Source organism: Cynocephalus volans, chromosome 1 (genome assembly GCF_027409185.1).
Source record: "Cynocephalus volans isolate mCynVol1 chromosome 1, mCynVol1.pri, whole genome shotgun sequence".
Taxonomy (NCBI): domain Eukaryota; kingdom Metazoa; phylum Chordata; class Mammalia; order Dermoptera; family Cynocephalidae; genus Cynocephalus; species Cynocephalus volans.
Genome location: NC_084460.1, coordinates 55,681,403 through 55,697,964, shown reverse-complemented (window position 1 = coordinate 55,697,964; position 16,562 = coordinate 55,681,403). Strand labels below are relative to the sequence as shown.

At 55.0% G+C, this 16,562-nt stretch overlaps 1 protein-coding gene across 1 annotated transcript in view; it reads right to left on the bottom strand.

Annotated features, from left to right (window-relative positions):
* The window catches only part of CDH4 (cadherin 4), a 646,328-nt gene that overhangs the window by 22,560 nt on the left and 607,206 nt on the right, over nt 1–16,562 (bottom strand). The window contains 1 exon segment of the mRNA XM_063107192.1: nt 1,039–1,224. Coding sequence (XP_062963262.1) covers nt 1,039–1,224 — 186 coding nt within the window.

Genomic DNA, 16,562 nt, shown 5'->3' with positions numbered 1-16,562 from the left:
AGCTTGACATATCCTATCTAGCTCTAAGTACACCTTTCTGTCACCCTTCTTTTCTCTGCAAATACTGGATGCTTTCTTGTTTTCTTATTAGTTTTATTAAAATTGCTTTGGAACAGTAGCTGCTAAATTGCTTCATACTAAGTTGTAAGTGGCTTAGTACTTCATACTAAGTTGTAAGTGACATAGTACTTTATATTAAGGTGTAAGTTGATAAGTTTTATTCTATTGCTCCCAATCTGCCCTTTTAGGGGAAAATGAATTGTCAGTGTAGAAAAAGACTTAGATGAGAGGATTGAATCACTACCACTATAATGATAGATTTACAAAAGAAAATTTGAAAATTGATATTAAGTGGACAATTTTCTAGAAAAGGATATCTGACCTTAAGGAATTTGAACCAGTAGTTATAAATCTATCCAAAACCAAAAATAAGCACAAGCAAAACCAAAAACAAAATCCACACCTAACCCAATGACTTAACAGTGAAGTCCAACCAAACACTCCAGGGACAGGTAATTACAATCTTATACAACCTGTCTCAGGGAACAGAGAAAGAAGGAATTCTTTCCAACACATCTCTTGAGATTATAACCTTGGTACCAAAACCCAGATAAGGACACTATGGGAAAGGAAAAAATAGCTCAGAAATATATGTGAAAAATCTTCAGATATTAGCAAAACAAATCCTGCAATGTATTGCAAAATATTACTTCATGACTCAGTTGGATTTATCTCTGGAATGCAAGGATAGTTCAACATTAGGAAGTCTATTAATGAAATTCACCCATTACTAGATTATAGGAGGAAATATAGACATCGGGGAGGGGACAGGAGAGTAATTTTTGGGGGTCTGCCCAGAGGTCATATGATAGGACTTGTGAAGGTTGTCTCTGTCTCCAGTAGGTTGGGTACAGTCCTCCTCCCTGGGATGTTAGGGGTGGCATGCACTTTATGCCAAGTATCATTTCTGTTTGATCGCAGAGTATGTGCAGGTGGCAGAACTTGGGGTGCCCGGCAGGGCATTAGGCAAGCACCCACCTTCACCACGGTGACCATGCCCTCATTGGTGACCGGATCTGTGCGGACACTGAAGTGCCCAGAAGGGTCCCCACTGATGATGCGGTAGATAGCATTCCAGTTTGGCGAGTGGGGCTGATCTCGGTCCATCACGGTCAGGTTTGCGACCACTGTCTCTACCCGGTTTTCAGGGACCTCCCCTGCAAACTACAAAATGTAAGAAAAGAGAATGTTATGACCCGTGTGGAGCCTGGAGAGTCAGGATTCCCTGCCAACACCTGGAAGGTGCCCACTGCCTGAGCTGCTCCAGGACCGGGTGACTTGGGTGGGTGGACCCATCACATGTTCACAGTGACAGACAGTTCGGCATCAAGAGAGGGCTGTGTTTCCTCCAGCTGAGGCCCAGCAAGACCATATCTGCTCATATCCACCCCCAAACCGAGCCTCGCCATGTAAACACACACATACACACATGCACACACACATGCACGCACACCAGGCCTCTCTGCTAAATCCCCACCACACCTTTCCCCTTTACACAGAGGACCTGTGCAGTAGCTGGACATATGAGTGACTATAAGTGTGAATTTGCAAGGGGGGGACCAATGATAACGGAGCGGCAGCTGCAAAAGGCTTCCAGAGGAGAATCACCGCTGAGCTCCTGCCTTCCCTCTGGTTCCTGCCATGGGCTCAGGCTTGGGGTCAGCCACTGTGGATGTGGAGACGACCAAATGTGGAGCTGAGCCCCTTCTTCCTGGCATAGCACAGTGAGGGCAACAGCCACTCCTGTCAGTCACTGTTCTTCACGTGGTAGCAAACGTTATGAAGCAGGGGAGGCGGTGTGTGTGTGTCCGTGTGCCCACGCATGTGTGCTCGTGTGTGGGAGTGCATGTACACATGTGCACATGTGTGCGTGTACCCATGTGAGTGTGCGTGTATGCATCCATGTGTTCATGTGTGTGCACGTGCATGCGTGTTAGTGTTGGTGATAGAACCTGAGCACCTCCTACCCATTGAGAACCGCTGCTTGCACCCAGCCTCACACCTGTGGCCTGAGTGCCTGTGCCGTGTTCACAAGCGCCCCAAGCCTGGCTTCGTGCTCTGCTGTTGCTATGTGGAAATTCTCACTAGCTTTTGAGCAAGGGCCACGTTCTCATTTTGTGCTGGGCCCTGCAAACTGTGCAGCCAGCCCAATCCCTGGATGGTGTGTTTTTGAGCCACACAACATGGAGGCGGAGCTTGGATGACCATGGAGGGATCTGTGGTTGGATCCACAGAAGTGTGGCCTGACAATGACCCATGAGTGCAGGGCAGGCCAGGCATTGCTAACATGTTGATACACCGGTTCCTCAGAATAACCTGGTTCTTACCCCACTTACTGGTGAAGAAACCTCAGCAAGAGAAGTTGAGACCATGGGGAGCCACAAAGGAAGGGCCCTGGGGTGTCCAGTTCTGAGGGTCAGGCCCCCAGTGTTCAGCTGGTGTCACAATAAAGCCAGCTGGAGGCTGGGCTGGCCTATTCCAGAAGACAACCCTGGGCCTTGCTGGCCCAGGCCGGGTCACAGGAAGGATGGAAGCAGCCCAGGCATGGGTGTGGCAGTTGTCCCAGGCACACAGCTCAAGGTCTCACCTCGTGGGTCTCCTTACCATGCCTGATTTCAGCTGACATTGGGAGGAACTGGGTACCCAGCCTCACACGGTTTCCTTCCACAGACAGCCCTGCTGCCTCGGGAGATGGCTGCGACCACCGCCCTGCTTTCAGGACTCGCACTCAAGGCGCCCAGTGAGCGCCTCTTTCCATTTGGCGTCTGTCCAGGCACTTTTTCTGTGATGGGCATTTTTACATCCTGGAGCAGACACAGGTCACTTTATGCCAAAGCAAAGCCCCCCTGCAGTCTTGTAGCAGCCCAGTTTCTGTCTGCTCCAGACTCACTGACCACACTGGAGCGAATTTCAAAAACCCAGGGTGCCTGGTGGAGTGTCAGATGTTTTCATAGCTCTGGGTGAGCAGCCACTGTCCAGAGTTTCTCCCACTCTGTATCCAGCGCTGACTTTAGCTCAAGGGCAAGGCCCGTCTGTAGGCCTGCACCATGGATGGCTCCACGTGCAGGGGCTGGCAGGGCTGGCGTCCTGCACTCTCGAGTCCATGGGGACCCTTTCCTCCTGGGTGAGATGGTGGCAATGGGATCTGCCGTGGATGCCAGGGGCCAGGTGCTGCATCCCAGCTCCTAGTCCTCTCCCTCAGGAGCTTCATGCACCTCCAAAGAGATTAGGCACTTCAAGCTTGTCTCCAGGATCCAGATTGTTGCAATGATCTTATGGGTTTCTGCCCCAAGCATCTTAAAATATAAGCCAAATTATACATGGTCCAAGAGAGAGGTCTTCAGAGGTCATTCAGGTGTGCTGGACGTCAGTGCATCTTGGTCCGGGTGTGATGCAGGGCTATGGGAGATGCCAGGGCCCCAGGCAAGGGACTCGCCTGGCTTCCCTGTCTTCACTAGCTGGTGATCTTCTGTGGATGGTGGCAGCCATGCCTCACTCCTCCCAGACTCCACACACCTGGTGACCAGCTGCACATTTATTGGGGCCCACCTAATCTTTATTTACTCCCATGTTTAATGGTAGCATGCTGTGTAGGCTCTGCCTTTTCCTTGCTCCACTTCTAATACTCTTCTCTAAGTACTTTGCAGAATATGGCTCTGTGTATATTTACATTGCAAGGTAAACAATTGCCTTGCCAATTCACTATGAGTTTGGAAATCTGCTCTATTTATGGTGATGATGTCGCTTTGGTTTCCCGCCATCTCCTCTTGCTGCAGCTAAATGCTCCCCTTCCCGCCCTTCTCTGGAGCCAGCAGTCGAGCGCTGGGCATTGTGTTAAGCCGAGTGATTTGTTTGGATTTGCAGATTGCATTCAGTTTCACTGCCCTGGTGTGGCAAAGTCTTAAGGCTTCAGGGGTATTTATTACTGTCCTGCTCACCATGTCCCTTTAGATGCAGGTGCACGGGTGGGGAGAGTGGACAGCACATTTCCAGAGAGTTCTGAGAGATGCAGCTCTCATTCCAAATCTGTGAGCTCCTCTGCTGTTTGACACCGAGGGGCCCAGGTTAGTCTGCTAGCCACACTGACTCAGCAGGGGGAGCGGACAGGTGGATGTCACCTCGGTCCTGCAGATGGGCCACCAGTCTCACATCCTGCCTCACATCCCCAGGAGCTACTTCCTGCTTCTGGGTCTGAGGTTTAGATGTCTCAAGCCTCTCATGGCGAACTTTTAAATACTGTAGAAGATTCTAGAGTTTATGGTGTGGGTGTGCAGTGGGAACTTCTCTGGAGGATCAGAGATTTAGACTGAATTATAGATATTTAAAAAAATTGTGATGCTTTTATTAAGTATAAAATATGCACAGAAAAGGCATGTATCACATGAGTACAGCTCAGTAGATTTTCCCAAATGGAACACACTGTGTAACCAGAATCCAGATCAAGAAACAGAAGACGTGGACAAAATGAGATGTCACACGCTCTGGGAGTGCGCGTTGCCACAGCCACTTGGAAAGCAGCTGGGCAGCGTCCGCTGGAGCTGAACCTGCCTGTCTTAGCTCAGCTACCACGATGGAGCACCACGGACCGGGTGGCATGGACACGGCTCCCACCCAGGAGCCCCTCCAGGCTACAGAGATTCTCACCTGCCGTGGGCTGAGTGGTGGTCCCAAGATATGTCCATGTCCCAATCCCTGTCATGTTACATGGAGAGGTATGTGATTAGGTTAAGGATTTTGAGATGGGGAGATTATTCTGGATTATCTGGGAAGGCCCCTCAATGCCATCACATGCACTTTGTAAGATGGAGACAGAGGGAGATCTGACAAAGACAGAAGAGAAGAAAACAGTCAGAGGAGAGGCCCACGTGCAGACGGAGGCGAGACAGAGTGATGCGGCCACGGCCCAGGAAGGCTGGGATGGCCGGCAGAAGCAGGAATGATTTGCCCCAGAGTTTTCAGAGAGAGTGCAGCCCCACTGACACCTTGATTTCAGACTTCTGGTCTCCAGATCTGTGACAAAATAAAATTCTGTGGGTTTTAAGCCCCGCATTTGTGGTCATTTGTTACAGCAGCTCCGGGAGACTTAGACAGCCCCTGCTGATTTCTAGTGCCATGGATTAGTTCGCCTGGGTTTGTACTTTATGTTGAAAAACCACCAGCACACATCTTTTGTGTCTGGCCTTTTCTGCACTGTGGCTCTGAGATTCCTCTATGCTGTGTGCAGCTGCAGTTGTGGAGCAGAATTCCGTGGTGTGAGTGTATGGTCGTCCCCCTTATCCATGGGGACACATTCTAAGATCCAGCAGATGCTTGAAACTGTGGGCAGCGCCATCCCTACATACACTGTGTTTTCTCCTGTACACACACACCTATGACAAAGTTTAATTATAAATTAGGCACAGTAAGAGATTCACAACAATACCTAACAATAAAATAGAACAATTATAACAATATACTGTAATAAAAGTTACGTGAATGAGGTCTCTTTCTCTCTCTCAAAATATCTTATTGTACCGTCCTGTGCTCCCGTTTCTGGATTGCAGTTGGCCGTGGGTGATTGAAACTCTGGAGAGTGAGACTGTGGGTGAGGGGTGACCACCACCCTGTGGTCGCTTGTCCTTCCCACCGTGGACAGGCATCGGCGTCAGGACCAGGGCTGCTGCGTGTCTGCGGTGGATGTCCACACACCTTCCTACTTCCTGCTGGGAATGTCTCTGGGAGGGACATGGCGGGGTCCTGGTGTGGGGTGCTGTTAGGGACTGAACTGTATCCCCCAATTTCATAGGTTGAAGCCCTGACCCCCAATACATCAGAACGTGACAGTATTTGGAGATTAGATTAAAAACAAGCTGTTAGTGTGGGCCCTAACCCCGTACGACTGGTGTCCTTGTAAGTGGAAGAAGAGACTCCCAGGGTGCGGCGTGCTCAGGGGACAGCTTCATGAACTCACGCCACCTGGTCCGTGGTGCTCCGTTGTGGCAGCTGCTGAGAGGGCAGGTCCGGCTCCAGCACATGCTGCCCGGCTGCTTTCTGAAGTGATTGTGCCAAGTCGCACTCTCCAGCAGGGCGAGATTTTGTTCTTTTGTTTTCTCCTAACTTGGATGCTGCATCCTCTAAAAATGCAGTGGTCCCCTAGGAATAGTGACAACGACCTGGCATTTGAGCACTTGCTGTGTGCAGGGCATCACCCCAGGCCGGGAGTTGGGCCTGGAACTCAGGGTGCAACGAGCAGGAAACCGCACCGATGGGGCCTGGGCCCAGGGCTTACTTCTTCAGAATACAGGAGACCGCAGGCCATGGGTGGCCGGCAGTGGTTGTGTGTCTCGGGACATTGAGGCTGGTGGCTCTGTCCTTCTCTGGACTCCTTGTGGTCAGGATGCTGCAGCTCTGCCCATCATCTCCACATCATGGTCGAAGGTGAAGGGACCTCTCCCTCCAGCACATCTGTCCTTTAGACAACAAAATGAGCCTTCCTGGAACACACCCCAGTGGCCTTCCGCTGACACCACTGGCCAGAGTGGCCTCCCATGGCCACCACGAGCCACCAGAGGGGCACTGTGAAGTGAAGGGAGAAGGGGCTGGCACGGGCATTGGAGGCCCCTGACAGCATCTGTCAAAAGTGGGGCCTCAACGGGCAGAGGGGACCGAGAGTCCAGGTTCCAAGCCAGGAGTCACAGAGTTGGGGGGAAAAGGGGACCATGACAATGTAGACTCACCTGAATAGCCAGTGCCGTGTTTCATGAACATCCACTGTGAGTGAGGCATGGGGACATGGAGACCCTGGCCAGGGGACAACGGCATTGGGCAAACATGGTGCAAGGCCACACAGGTGGGAGCATCCCTGCCAACCCACAAGGCATCTCTGTCTATGACTGAATGAACCAACGAGCAGAAGCCTGCATATCAATGCACAACAGTGAAACCTTCCTGTCCCCTTCCCCGACAGGAGCTGTGTCTGTGTTCCTAAAAAAGACCGAAACCCAGTGGGAGCAATGAGACCACACCAAGGTCAGCTGCCCTGTCAAGAGTGGACAAAGATTCCAGTTTCATCCCAGACAAGCTCACAGTCCATCTGTATTTCAAAGGCTAGGACGCCAACGCTCAGCTGAAAACCCTCAGCCCGGCCCAGCTTGGGGACCAGATGCCAAGGGCCCCTGACTGTCGCCTGGCACACACGGTGTCCAAATCCCCATACAATACCTTGTTGGGAAGAAAAATGGTGAATTTATCCAAAGTGGGATCTCATCCAGGTGAATGATGCTGTCTGTGGAGCAGGTGCCCGTAAATGCTGAACGCTCAGCAATAAAAAATCCTATTGCGGGATTTGAGGATGGTGTTTGATGAAACTTCCAGTGGATAGTGGCCACCACCGCCACCCTATTTATCCAGTGTGGGCTGGGCTCCCTGTGCTCTCCTTGGCTCCTGACCCAGGTGGCCGCAGCCGGGAGCCAGAGGATGGACACCTGGGCTGGGCTTTTATGGGGGTGGGGGGCGCCTGGAGAGGCTGCCCCAGGCCCTGGAGGAGGGGAGGCTTCGTGGCTCACCCATCCCTTCTTCGAATATGTGCAGGGCCACCCAGGGGTCAGGCCATCCCCCAACAAGACAGACAGGCCCTGCCTTCAGGGAGCTGGTGTTCTCGTTGCACAGACAGCGCCGCTTGGCACAGAATCGCGGTGTGTAGGAACGGTGTCCGTTGGAGGGACAGCAGGGGCTGGAGGGAGGGGGTGAGAGGGGCCAGGGGCTGCCCTGCCTGACTGGGGTCCTGTGGTCCCAGGTGGGAGACAGAACACCTCTGCTAAGGCTGTGGCCTGGTGGTGGCCTGGGCAGCCGGGCCTCAGGCACAGGGTGATGGGGAGGAGGACATCAGGAGGGGACTGTGAACACATTTTAGGAATGCCTGAGGCTGGGTGGGAGGAGGTGGGTCATCCTGGGGAGGCCCAGGGTGGTACCAGCTATGTCAGGGCAGGGATGACCTGGTCCCTGGGGGTAGGTTAGAGGTATGGGGGATGATGTGAAGCCCCTCCTGGTGGTCTCCAGGGAGGGGGGGAGCTGGTCCCATTACATACTCTTTGCTGGGAAAGTCTCCAGGTAGAGGAGAGGAAGCCCCCACCTTGGGGTGGGTGGGGGCTTTTCAGGCCTGCAAAGTTGCCCCCCGGTGACTTAAAGCTGATGAACTTCCTGCGCATCTGAGTTTGCTAAATATGCTGTGAGCTGGGACCTCAGTACTCCCCGGAGACATCCCACAAGTACAGCCACCCCGCTGGCCAGGCCCTGCCTGCAGCACACGTGGCTAGTCTTTGATGCCTGGCCCAGGACTACTCCCTCTATCGGGGACACTACTGTGCCCTAAAGCAGCCTGCCAGAATCCAGGGGCCCTGTAGCTCCTGGGCATCGCCATGGCAGATCTTCGGTCTGTTCTGAGTGCATTTGCCACCCAGAGGCTGTGGGACCCAGAGCTGAATGAGGTTGGACTCATCTTTCATGACATGGGGACTGCCATCTCTAACAGGTGACAGGAAGGTGAGCACAGGCAAGGTGCATGTGTGGTGAGGGCCAGTGCACGGGGCTGCGAGGGAGGTGTGGGCCGTGGCCAGGTCCTGTGCCCCAGGAGGGAAGGACGAGTCTGCTCGGGGCCAGCTTCTGGTCCAGAGCCAGAACCATGACTAAGAGGTGCTCTGCGGCAGGGAGGACCAGGACTACCCACCTCTGTTCCTGGGCCCATGTCACCCAAGTTTCCTTAGGGGCTCTGGTCAGCTTGGTCTAGCACAGGGATCACCAAACTACAAGGCCGAATTTAGCCTGTAGCCTGTTTTTGTAAATAAAGTTTTCTTGGCACACAGCCATGCCCATTTATTTACATATTGTCTGTAGCTGCTTTTTATAACGGCAGAGCTGAGTGGTCGTGCCAGAGACAGTATGGCCACCACAGCCAAAAATATTTACTATCCAGACCCTGAACCCCAGCCTCAATAACTGGTTCAGAAATGGGCACATGACCTCTGTCAGCCAGTCAGGGCTTGGTTCTGGTGCCCCTGCGCCTGGCCCGGGCATTGTAACTACAAGAGTCTGAAGGTTTCGGGGTGGGGTGGGGGCTGCCAAGTAGCCTGGGAACAAAGCCAGCCCAAAGGAAACATGGCTGGGGGAGGGTCTGAGTGACACTGCTGCAGCCTGGAGCCAGCTGTGCCTGAAGTCTGATTTTCTAGGACTTCTCAGCTTCTGAGAGACGAGGTATTCTCTTCTTGTTCAAGTTGCCAGGGTCAGTTTAGTGGACATCGGTTAGGCTTCCTGGCTCCCAGTACCTTCTGAATTCCCTTCCTTATTTTCCAGAAACTGCTTTCCCAGCTTCCTCTTAGCCACAACTGGGTTAGGTGACCTTGAACCTGCCAGTCAGACACGCCTGCATGACTGTGACTCAGGAGAGAGGCGGAGAGGGTCTGATTCTGGGAGCAGCAGAGATGCCTTCAGTTTTGGCGCTGGCAGAAGCAGAAGGCGGGGCATCCCATCCAGCACTGGGCAAGGGCTGAGGTTCCATGCCTGGTAGTGGGGACAGCAGGGCCCTCCCGGTAGAGCAGCTCCCATGCCTGATGCACCCTCTCCTCTGATTGCATAGGCCACTCATGTTCTTTGGTAGCATCCATCTCTACTTAAACAACCGGGTGGGTTCTGCAGAGGTCACCTGAGTTTCAGCAAGGGCTCGTCTGACACCTTCCCTGCTCTGCTCCCATCCTTGGGAGCAGGGTTCCCATCATCACGGAGAGCTGTGTGCCCTGCGCCTGTTCCCTTCCAGACTTCTGGGTGAAGTTCATACAAAGAATCTATTTTAATTCATGCAAGTTTAATAAAGGTTCACAAAGAAGGGCCTTAGCTGATAAATCTGGTTTAGGATTTTCTTATTAAACTTCCCCAGCCATAATGACTTTTTAATTTAATTTTTTCAGATTTTCAGGCATGGGGAAAGCCTCTCAGGCCCTATGGGATGCACAGGCAGATATTTGGAAAAGAAAAAATTCTAAGAGCACTGGAATGGAATTTCTTGCTTCGACCATAATCCAGAATTCAAATGTACACCCATCCCGAGAGGCAGGTGGATTTCATCTTTCTACGAGGGCCTTCTAGCACAATCCTGGCTCTGAGGCAGAATCCACACGGCTCCCAGGGGAGGGTCACATTAGCATAGAAGAGGATTTGGGTGAGAACAGAGGGACAGCCAAGACTTGGGGAAAACATACTCAGCTATCCTCATAGATGCCAGCGGCTGTCAGGATGCAGAATGACAGACAGACCCACGCAATGTCCAGCAAGACTTTAAAGACACCTCCACTATGCAGGACCGTGACCATGACCAGGGCCGTGGGAGTCCCGTCTCCAGTGGGGAGAAGTCGGGTGTTCGCACACATGGCAAGCAGCCCCACCTCCCGCTTGTGGGTCCCTTCGATGTGTCATCTTCAGGAACCTGTGACTCAGGTGTTACCATGACTTCCATTTCATAGTCAAGGAAGTGGGACCCCAGGAGGCTGAGTAACTCACCCACAGTCACACAGCTGTAGTGACGGAGCTGGAGACTGAACCCAGCCCACTCCCCATGCAGGTCTCTGTGAATGGGTGAGAGGGGCCGACCACAGGCACAATTCTGGTGGCCTGGGAGTGGCTCTCAGCTCTGCCTCCCTAGGCTGTGACATTCTGAGCACGTCCTGCAGCCCCTCTGGGCCTCGCTGAGCATGGCAGGCAGGGCTGGTGACTCTCTGAAATGTGTCCTGGATCTAAACTCGCCTGGCTTGCCTATCTGGTTAGTGGACGTGGCAGGACTTGAACCTGGACTCACCTCCCTCTGAATCCCAGGTCTTTCTCCAGCCTCAGCTTCCATGAGGGAGGGCTGGGCATGAACACTGTGCCCCTGCCTCACCCAGTCACCTGGAGAGCCCGCCGGGGAGGCACGGGTCCCTGCACTTTATCGGTTCTCAGCAGCTGCCTGACTGGTGCCCGATTCCGAGGGCTCCGGGCACCACGGCCTTCAGAAGGTGCCCAACTGTGAGAGAGCACCGCAGCCCCCCACACCCTCCTGTGGCCTCCCAGGGCACTCCTTCCAGTGAGTCACCTTGTCCCCCAAACATCAACCCAGTGGAGGCCTGCCTGCCACTTCCAGCTAGCTCAGAGGGAGCCACAAGGCCCCGGCTGCTGCAGTCCCAGCACTGGCTGCCCCTGCACCCGGGCCAGGTGACAGCCTGGGGGTCCACGTGTCCACTGAGGGGCAGAGTGAGGCTGCTCTTCCTCCAACTTGAGCCCCCCATAGATGTGGCTCCGAGGACCCATTTTCACCGCCTGTCATGTATGAGTGCGTGTGTGCTAACCGGCATGTCTGAAATGTCCATCTGTGATGCGCCCGCAGGCCTGCAGGTGAGATACCTCCGGCCTCTGGCCTCCGAGGGTGCGACCCTGCATTGTTTCAACTGCTCCAGCTCCTGCAGCTCGTTGGGCCGATGCCACACAGAAGACGTCCATCTCTGCCACCTGCTGCTGCAGTCAGTTTCTACCCACCCCTCCCATTTTCTGTGCTGGTTTTTTTGCAGCTGGAGGGGTCACAGTGATTCGATATCTGGTAAACATGAGCTGTGGCTGGCTGTGACCTTCACTTTTGCATCTGGTGACCGGTACCCACTGAGGCCCGGCGTCTCCCAGGAAGGCGGGTGCACTCATGTTAATTCTCCTCTTTGCACGGGGCAGGTGTAGACGAACAACACAGTTCTCCTGCTGCTCCTCCCTGCCCCCGCCATGGCTGGATGGCGTTGGTGCTTTTTGTTACTGTTGTCCCGTTCGCTGGAACCATTGGGTGGGTCTTGACGAGGGGCCTGGTCCTCCCGAGCCGCCCCCTCCACCACCCCTGCAGGTCGTTTAAGTGCGGTTTGGAGCTGCTTCTTCTGGCCTGAGCCCGGCCCTGACAAGGGCGTCTACTTAGGGTCAGCACCTCCCCTGCCTGGTCCTCTCACCCGGCTGGCACCCAAAAGACCCGTCACTTTAATTAGCATGGTTGAGAGTGGACTGGTGGCTCCTGTCTGGCCAGGTTGTGGTCTGTGCCACTGCCTCGGAGCCGCCTGGGGCCGCCGGCTGTGGTTCCTCCGTTCTGTCCGCTTCCACTGGAACATCTACAGCATGGCTGCCCCTTTGGACATTATAATGTTTTTAATTTCTGAAATTTAGTTTTCTGTCTAGTAAAACAATAACAGTTATCTTTTGGGTTCTGAGTTCAGACATCAGAACTGGAGGATCCAGGGAGCTCAAGGAGAGTGGAGAGAGCATCACTGGCATCCGCCAGGGATACTGGAGTCTTGACCTCCTGCCCCAGGGACTGTGAGTTCTGTGTGTCCCCACCCCAGGGCTGCCCCTCTCAGACCCCAGTCCCACGTGCCACTGTCTTTGGCCATGCTGTGCTTCCAGGGCAGGGCTCTTAGGAGTGCCCCTGGGAGGTGAACGCTGGCCTGGCAGGAGGGGCAGGGAGGTGGGGTGTGGAGTCAGGTGGGGATGGGAGCTCTGGCCCCCCGGCCCCTGTGGCCGCCACCTCAGTGCTCAGAAAAGCTGGCTCCAATTAATTATTTATGGCCGAGGTTGGCACTGCGCAGCTGAGCATAATTAAGGGCACTGAGTCCATTCCAATCCTAAGATGCCAAACTCCTGTTCTCAGGAGTTCCTGCTGGATTGCAGTTCTCCCTTCTCCGGGTTTGCACATGTGACTGAGGAGCCGAGGAAGAGAGGGGTACACAGGGCCTGGACAGAGTTGGGTCGCTCTCAGGCTTGAGGGGCTGGAGCAGCTGCTGATGGGAGCCGCCCTGGGCTCGCCCTGCCAGTCCCCAGGAAGGTGCCAAGGTTGGGCCATCATCTGTCTAGCCCAAAAGCTGAGGCTGCCTCTCCTCCCAGCCAGGCAGGTTATGCCCGAGGATGGTGCCACATGCATGGTCCCTGGGCTTCTTGGGGCAGACGCTTCAAGAACCTAAAAATTTGGGGTCCACAGACCCCAGGGCTCCTAAATTCAGTGGACCCCCTGCCTCTGCCAAAACCATTCTTAACCCCTTTGAATGAGCGATCCTTGTGTAAATGTGAACTGTGATAAGAGTGGACACTGGCCGAGCGTGTGGCGGGCCCCCTCCTCGTCCTGCCTTCAGAGACCCTGGGAGGAAAACAACATGACTCCCCCTCCTTGCTCAAAACACTAACCTAATTTTATTCACGCCTGCCTTGGGATGGGGACTAGATCACTCATTAAAACATACCGTAAAAGCAAATCATGCCTTATCATGTGCAACTTTTAAACAGCAACAATGATGTACCTTCAACCACCGCTCTTCTTAACAGATGAGAAAACTGGGCTTAGAAGATGTGGGCAACTTTGTGGCAAGCCTCCCTGTTAAAGGCTGATCTGGGACAGGACTCCAGGTCTGTTAAAGCTGGAACCTCATCTGCTCAGCTCCCAGCTCGATGCCCCTGGGATGGAGGTCTGGGCACCACCCTGGCATTTTTAGAGCAGATTTATACTGTTCAGCTTTCACATAGATCAGCAGATGCTCCTGGCAATACCTTGAGATGGTTTTACACGTCGGTGGAAAATGGGGATTAACATTCTGGTGCTCAGAGAGGTCCACCTATCCAGCCCACAGTCACACAGCTCAGAGGCACCAAGAGGGGGCCAGTGCTTGGGCTTCCTGACTCCAGGAGACCCTCCTTGCAGGCATGTGAATAGCTGGGGATGGGGCTGGGCTGGAGGAAGGCTGGCTAGCCCTGATGCTGGGTTTCCAGGGCAGCTCTCTTGTCCCTGGGGCCTTCACTCTCGGACCTCTGGATGTGGCAAACAGGAGGCCCTCAGGGCAGGGTCTGAAGGTGGTGTCCTTTGGGACCACCGGCTCTTTCCCCAGCAGACTCCACACTCACCCTGGGAGGAAGCATGAGTGCAGAGTAGGCTCCGGCTGTGCAACCTGACTCAGCCTTATGGCGGGCAGTGCAGCCATGTGCAGGGAGCAGGAGAAGGGAAAATAACTTTTAATTAACATTTAAGAATAGGAATCAGATCATGCAAATCCCCCTGCATCTCTTTAGCTTCTCCTGATTGTTCTTGATTAGGCTTGATAAAAATAGCCCTGCCTGTGTATGGCGGTGTGGCCGTCCTGCCAGCCCCTCTGCCCCACCCACTCCCACAATGAAGAGTAGACAGTGTCTTGCGGGCTCACCTGTCACCCGTTCTGAGGGGGACACACCGAGGGCCATCCTGGCCCTAGGTGTGTATGAGCACCCCTTCCCTCCATGACCATGTGACCTAGTCACCTGGGAAATTCACACGTGGGTGGGATAGAGCATGCTCCCTGCTTGGAGCAAGGCAGCATGCACCCTGTTTCTGGATGGGGAGACTGAGACTTGTACACACTGGGGGGCAGGTGGGGCTCCGAGCAGCTTATTCCAGACTCTGAGGGCTGCTGCCAGCCCCATCACCCTGTGATGCCTCCTCAGCATCCTGATGGTGTTTTTCCCCAAACAGGGGGCTGACTGACCTCTGACCCGCTGACCCCACCCCTTTGGGTCACCACAGTCCCTCAAGCCCCTTCCTCCTGCTGGGGACAAACCTGTCATTGGACTTGGCCTGGCTTCCTTCTGCCCTGGTTTCCATGGTGACTACAGGTCCCAAGGCCAGTTCCTGGGCAGGTGTGTGTGTGTGTGGGGTTCCCCATGGTCAGGAGAGCTACTTCCATCACACCCTGACAACTGGAATTCAGCAGGCTGGCGCGAGACAAGCTTGAGTCTCTGGAACGCCACCCTCACCACCGGCCCTGGACCAGCTGAGGCCCTGACTCAGCAGACGATTCTGAGCACTTGCAGGGCTGCCCCAGGACCTCCATGGATGGTGCCAGATGCCACGGGCAGGTTCAGGCCTGAATTTGTTGCTGGCTTGGCTCCTTAGTACGAGGTCCCTTACTTACTTTCCCCTGGGCAAGTCCCCTGCTCTGCAGAGTGGGGGGAGGGGTAGATGGTGCCCCCAAGATGGCTGCAGAGAGGGATGAGCCTGCCTGCTAATGGGCCAGTGCCCAGTATGACCATCTCAGGGACAGCTGTGCATCCCTGTCATCGTTACAGCAGGTACACAGGGCAAGGCTCTGCTTGGCAACCCTTCTGGGAGTGTCTTTCTCACTGTGAGGGCAGCTGGGTCTGCCTGGCTGGCTGTGGGTGAGGACCCGTTGGGGTCCTGGGGCCTGGGTATTGTTATTCTACTAGGCCCCTCCCCCTCTGACCTTGGGCCTGAGCCTCTACTGCCCGTTGCCCTCCGGCTGGCAGATGGAAGACAGAAACTGAAGCCCAGGAAAGAGAAGGGGGCCGTTTTCCAAGCCATTGGAACGCCTCCCTGGCCAGTTGCATGGGTGCTTTCCCCAGCTGGGGCTCGGCCTGGTCGAATCCTCCACGAGCTCCTGGCTGCTCTGCCACCAGGAGCCTGAGGGGCACCCAGAGGCCCGCACTGGTCTGCAGGTGCCTGAGCCGGCTCCCCATGCTGCCATCTGCCCACTAGATGGCGCTGTGCACTCACCGCCCACAGGCGCCGCAGCCTGGGTTGCGGGAGGGGGTGCTGTGCAAGGGGGTTTCCCCTCCCCCCCAGGGAGGACTGCTCTGTGGGAGGAGCCGTTTCCTCCCTCCGTCCCTGCACCTCCCTCCCTTTCCTTCCTTTTCGGCACAGCTTGTGGAGTCCGGTTCCAGCCGCTGCCCCTTGCTGGCTGTGCGGCTCTGGGCAAGGGGCTTAACCTCCACAGCCCCAGCGTCCGCATCCATTATGGGGCCCCACCCCTCAGAGGCTGGCGGGAAGCCCTGCTGGTGCCCGGTGGAGGTGCTCTGCAGAGGTGCTGGTGCTGGCGTCACCACTGGTACCTTTACTGGCTCACGCCCCTCATCACTTGGCCCTCAGGGCTGGCTTCAGGAGACGGTGGGGCAAGGCAGATGCTGAGACTCAGCACCCTGGCCACAGCCGGCCACGGCCTGCTGGGGCCCTTGCCGACCTGCCGCTCTGCAGTCCTGGCCTGGCCCCTGCTCCCGTGCTCTTCTGGAGGACACTGGCCGGGCCACGGGCCCACTGTGTCAGCACTGCCCTGGGGTCTACGCGGGCAGCTTTCCAAGGAGCTGGGAGTCGTGCTGAGGGTGCTGGCTGGTGAGCAGGAAGACAGCAGCAGCCAGGACCCCTGAAGACTGATGCATGGCTGCAAGTGGGTCTGTCAGACGTCTGCTGATGCCAAGTGACCCCCGAGGGTTTCATGGGATGGGGACTCTCCTTGTGCCACAGCTGCTCTGTTGGAATCCAGAGGAAGTGGGAGCTGGTGACTCATGAGCTGTCTCTAGGCTCTTCCCTCCAGGAGGGCAGAGCTCAGCTCTCTGTGAACTGTGGGCTCGAGGCCCACAGTGGGCTTTCAGTGACATTTGTTCAGTGGACACACGATATCCACCAGGAATGCTTGATCACTGAGGTCCTGAGTAGCCGGGCTGGG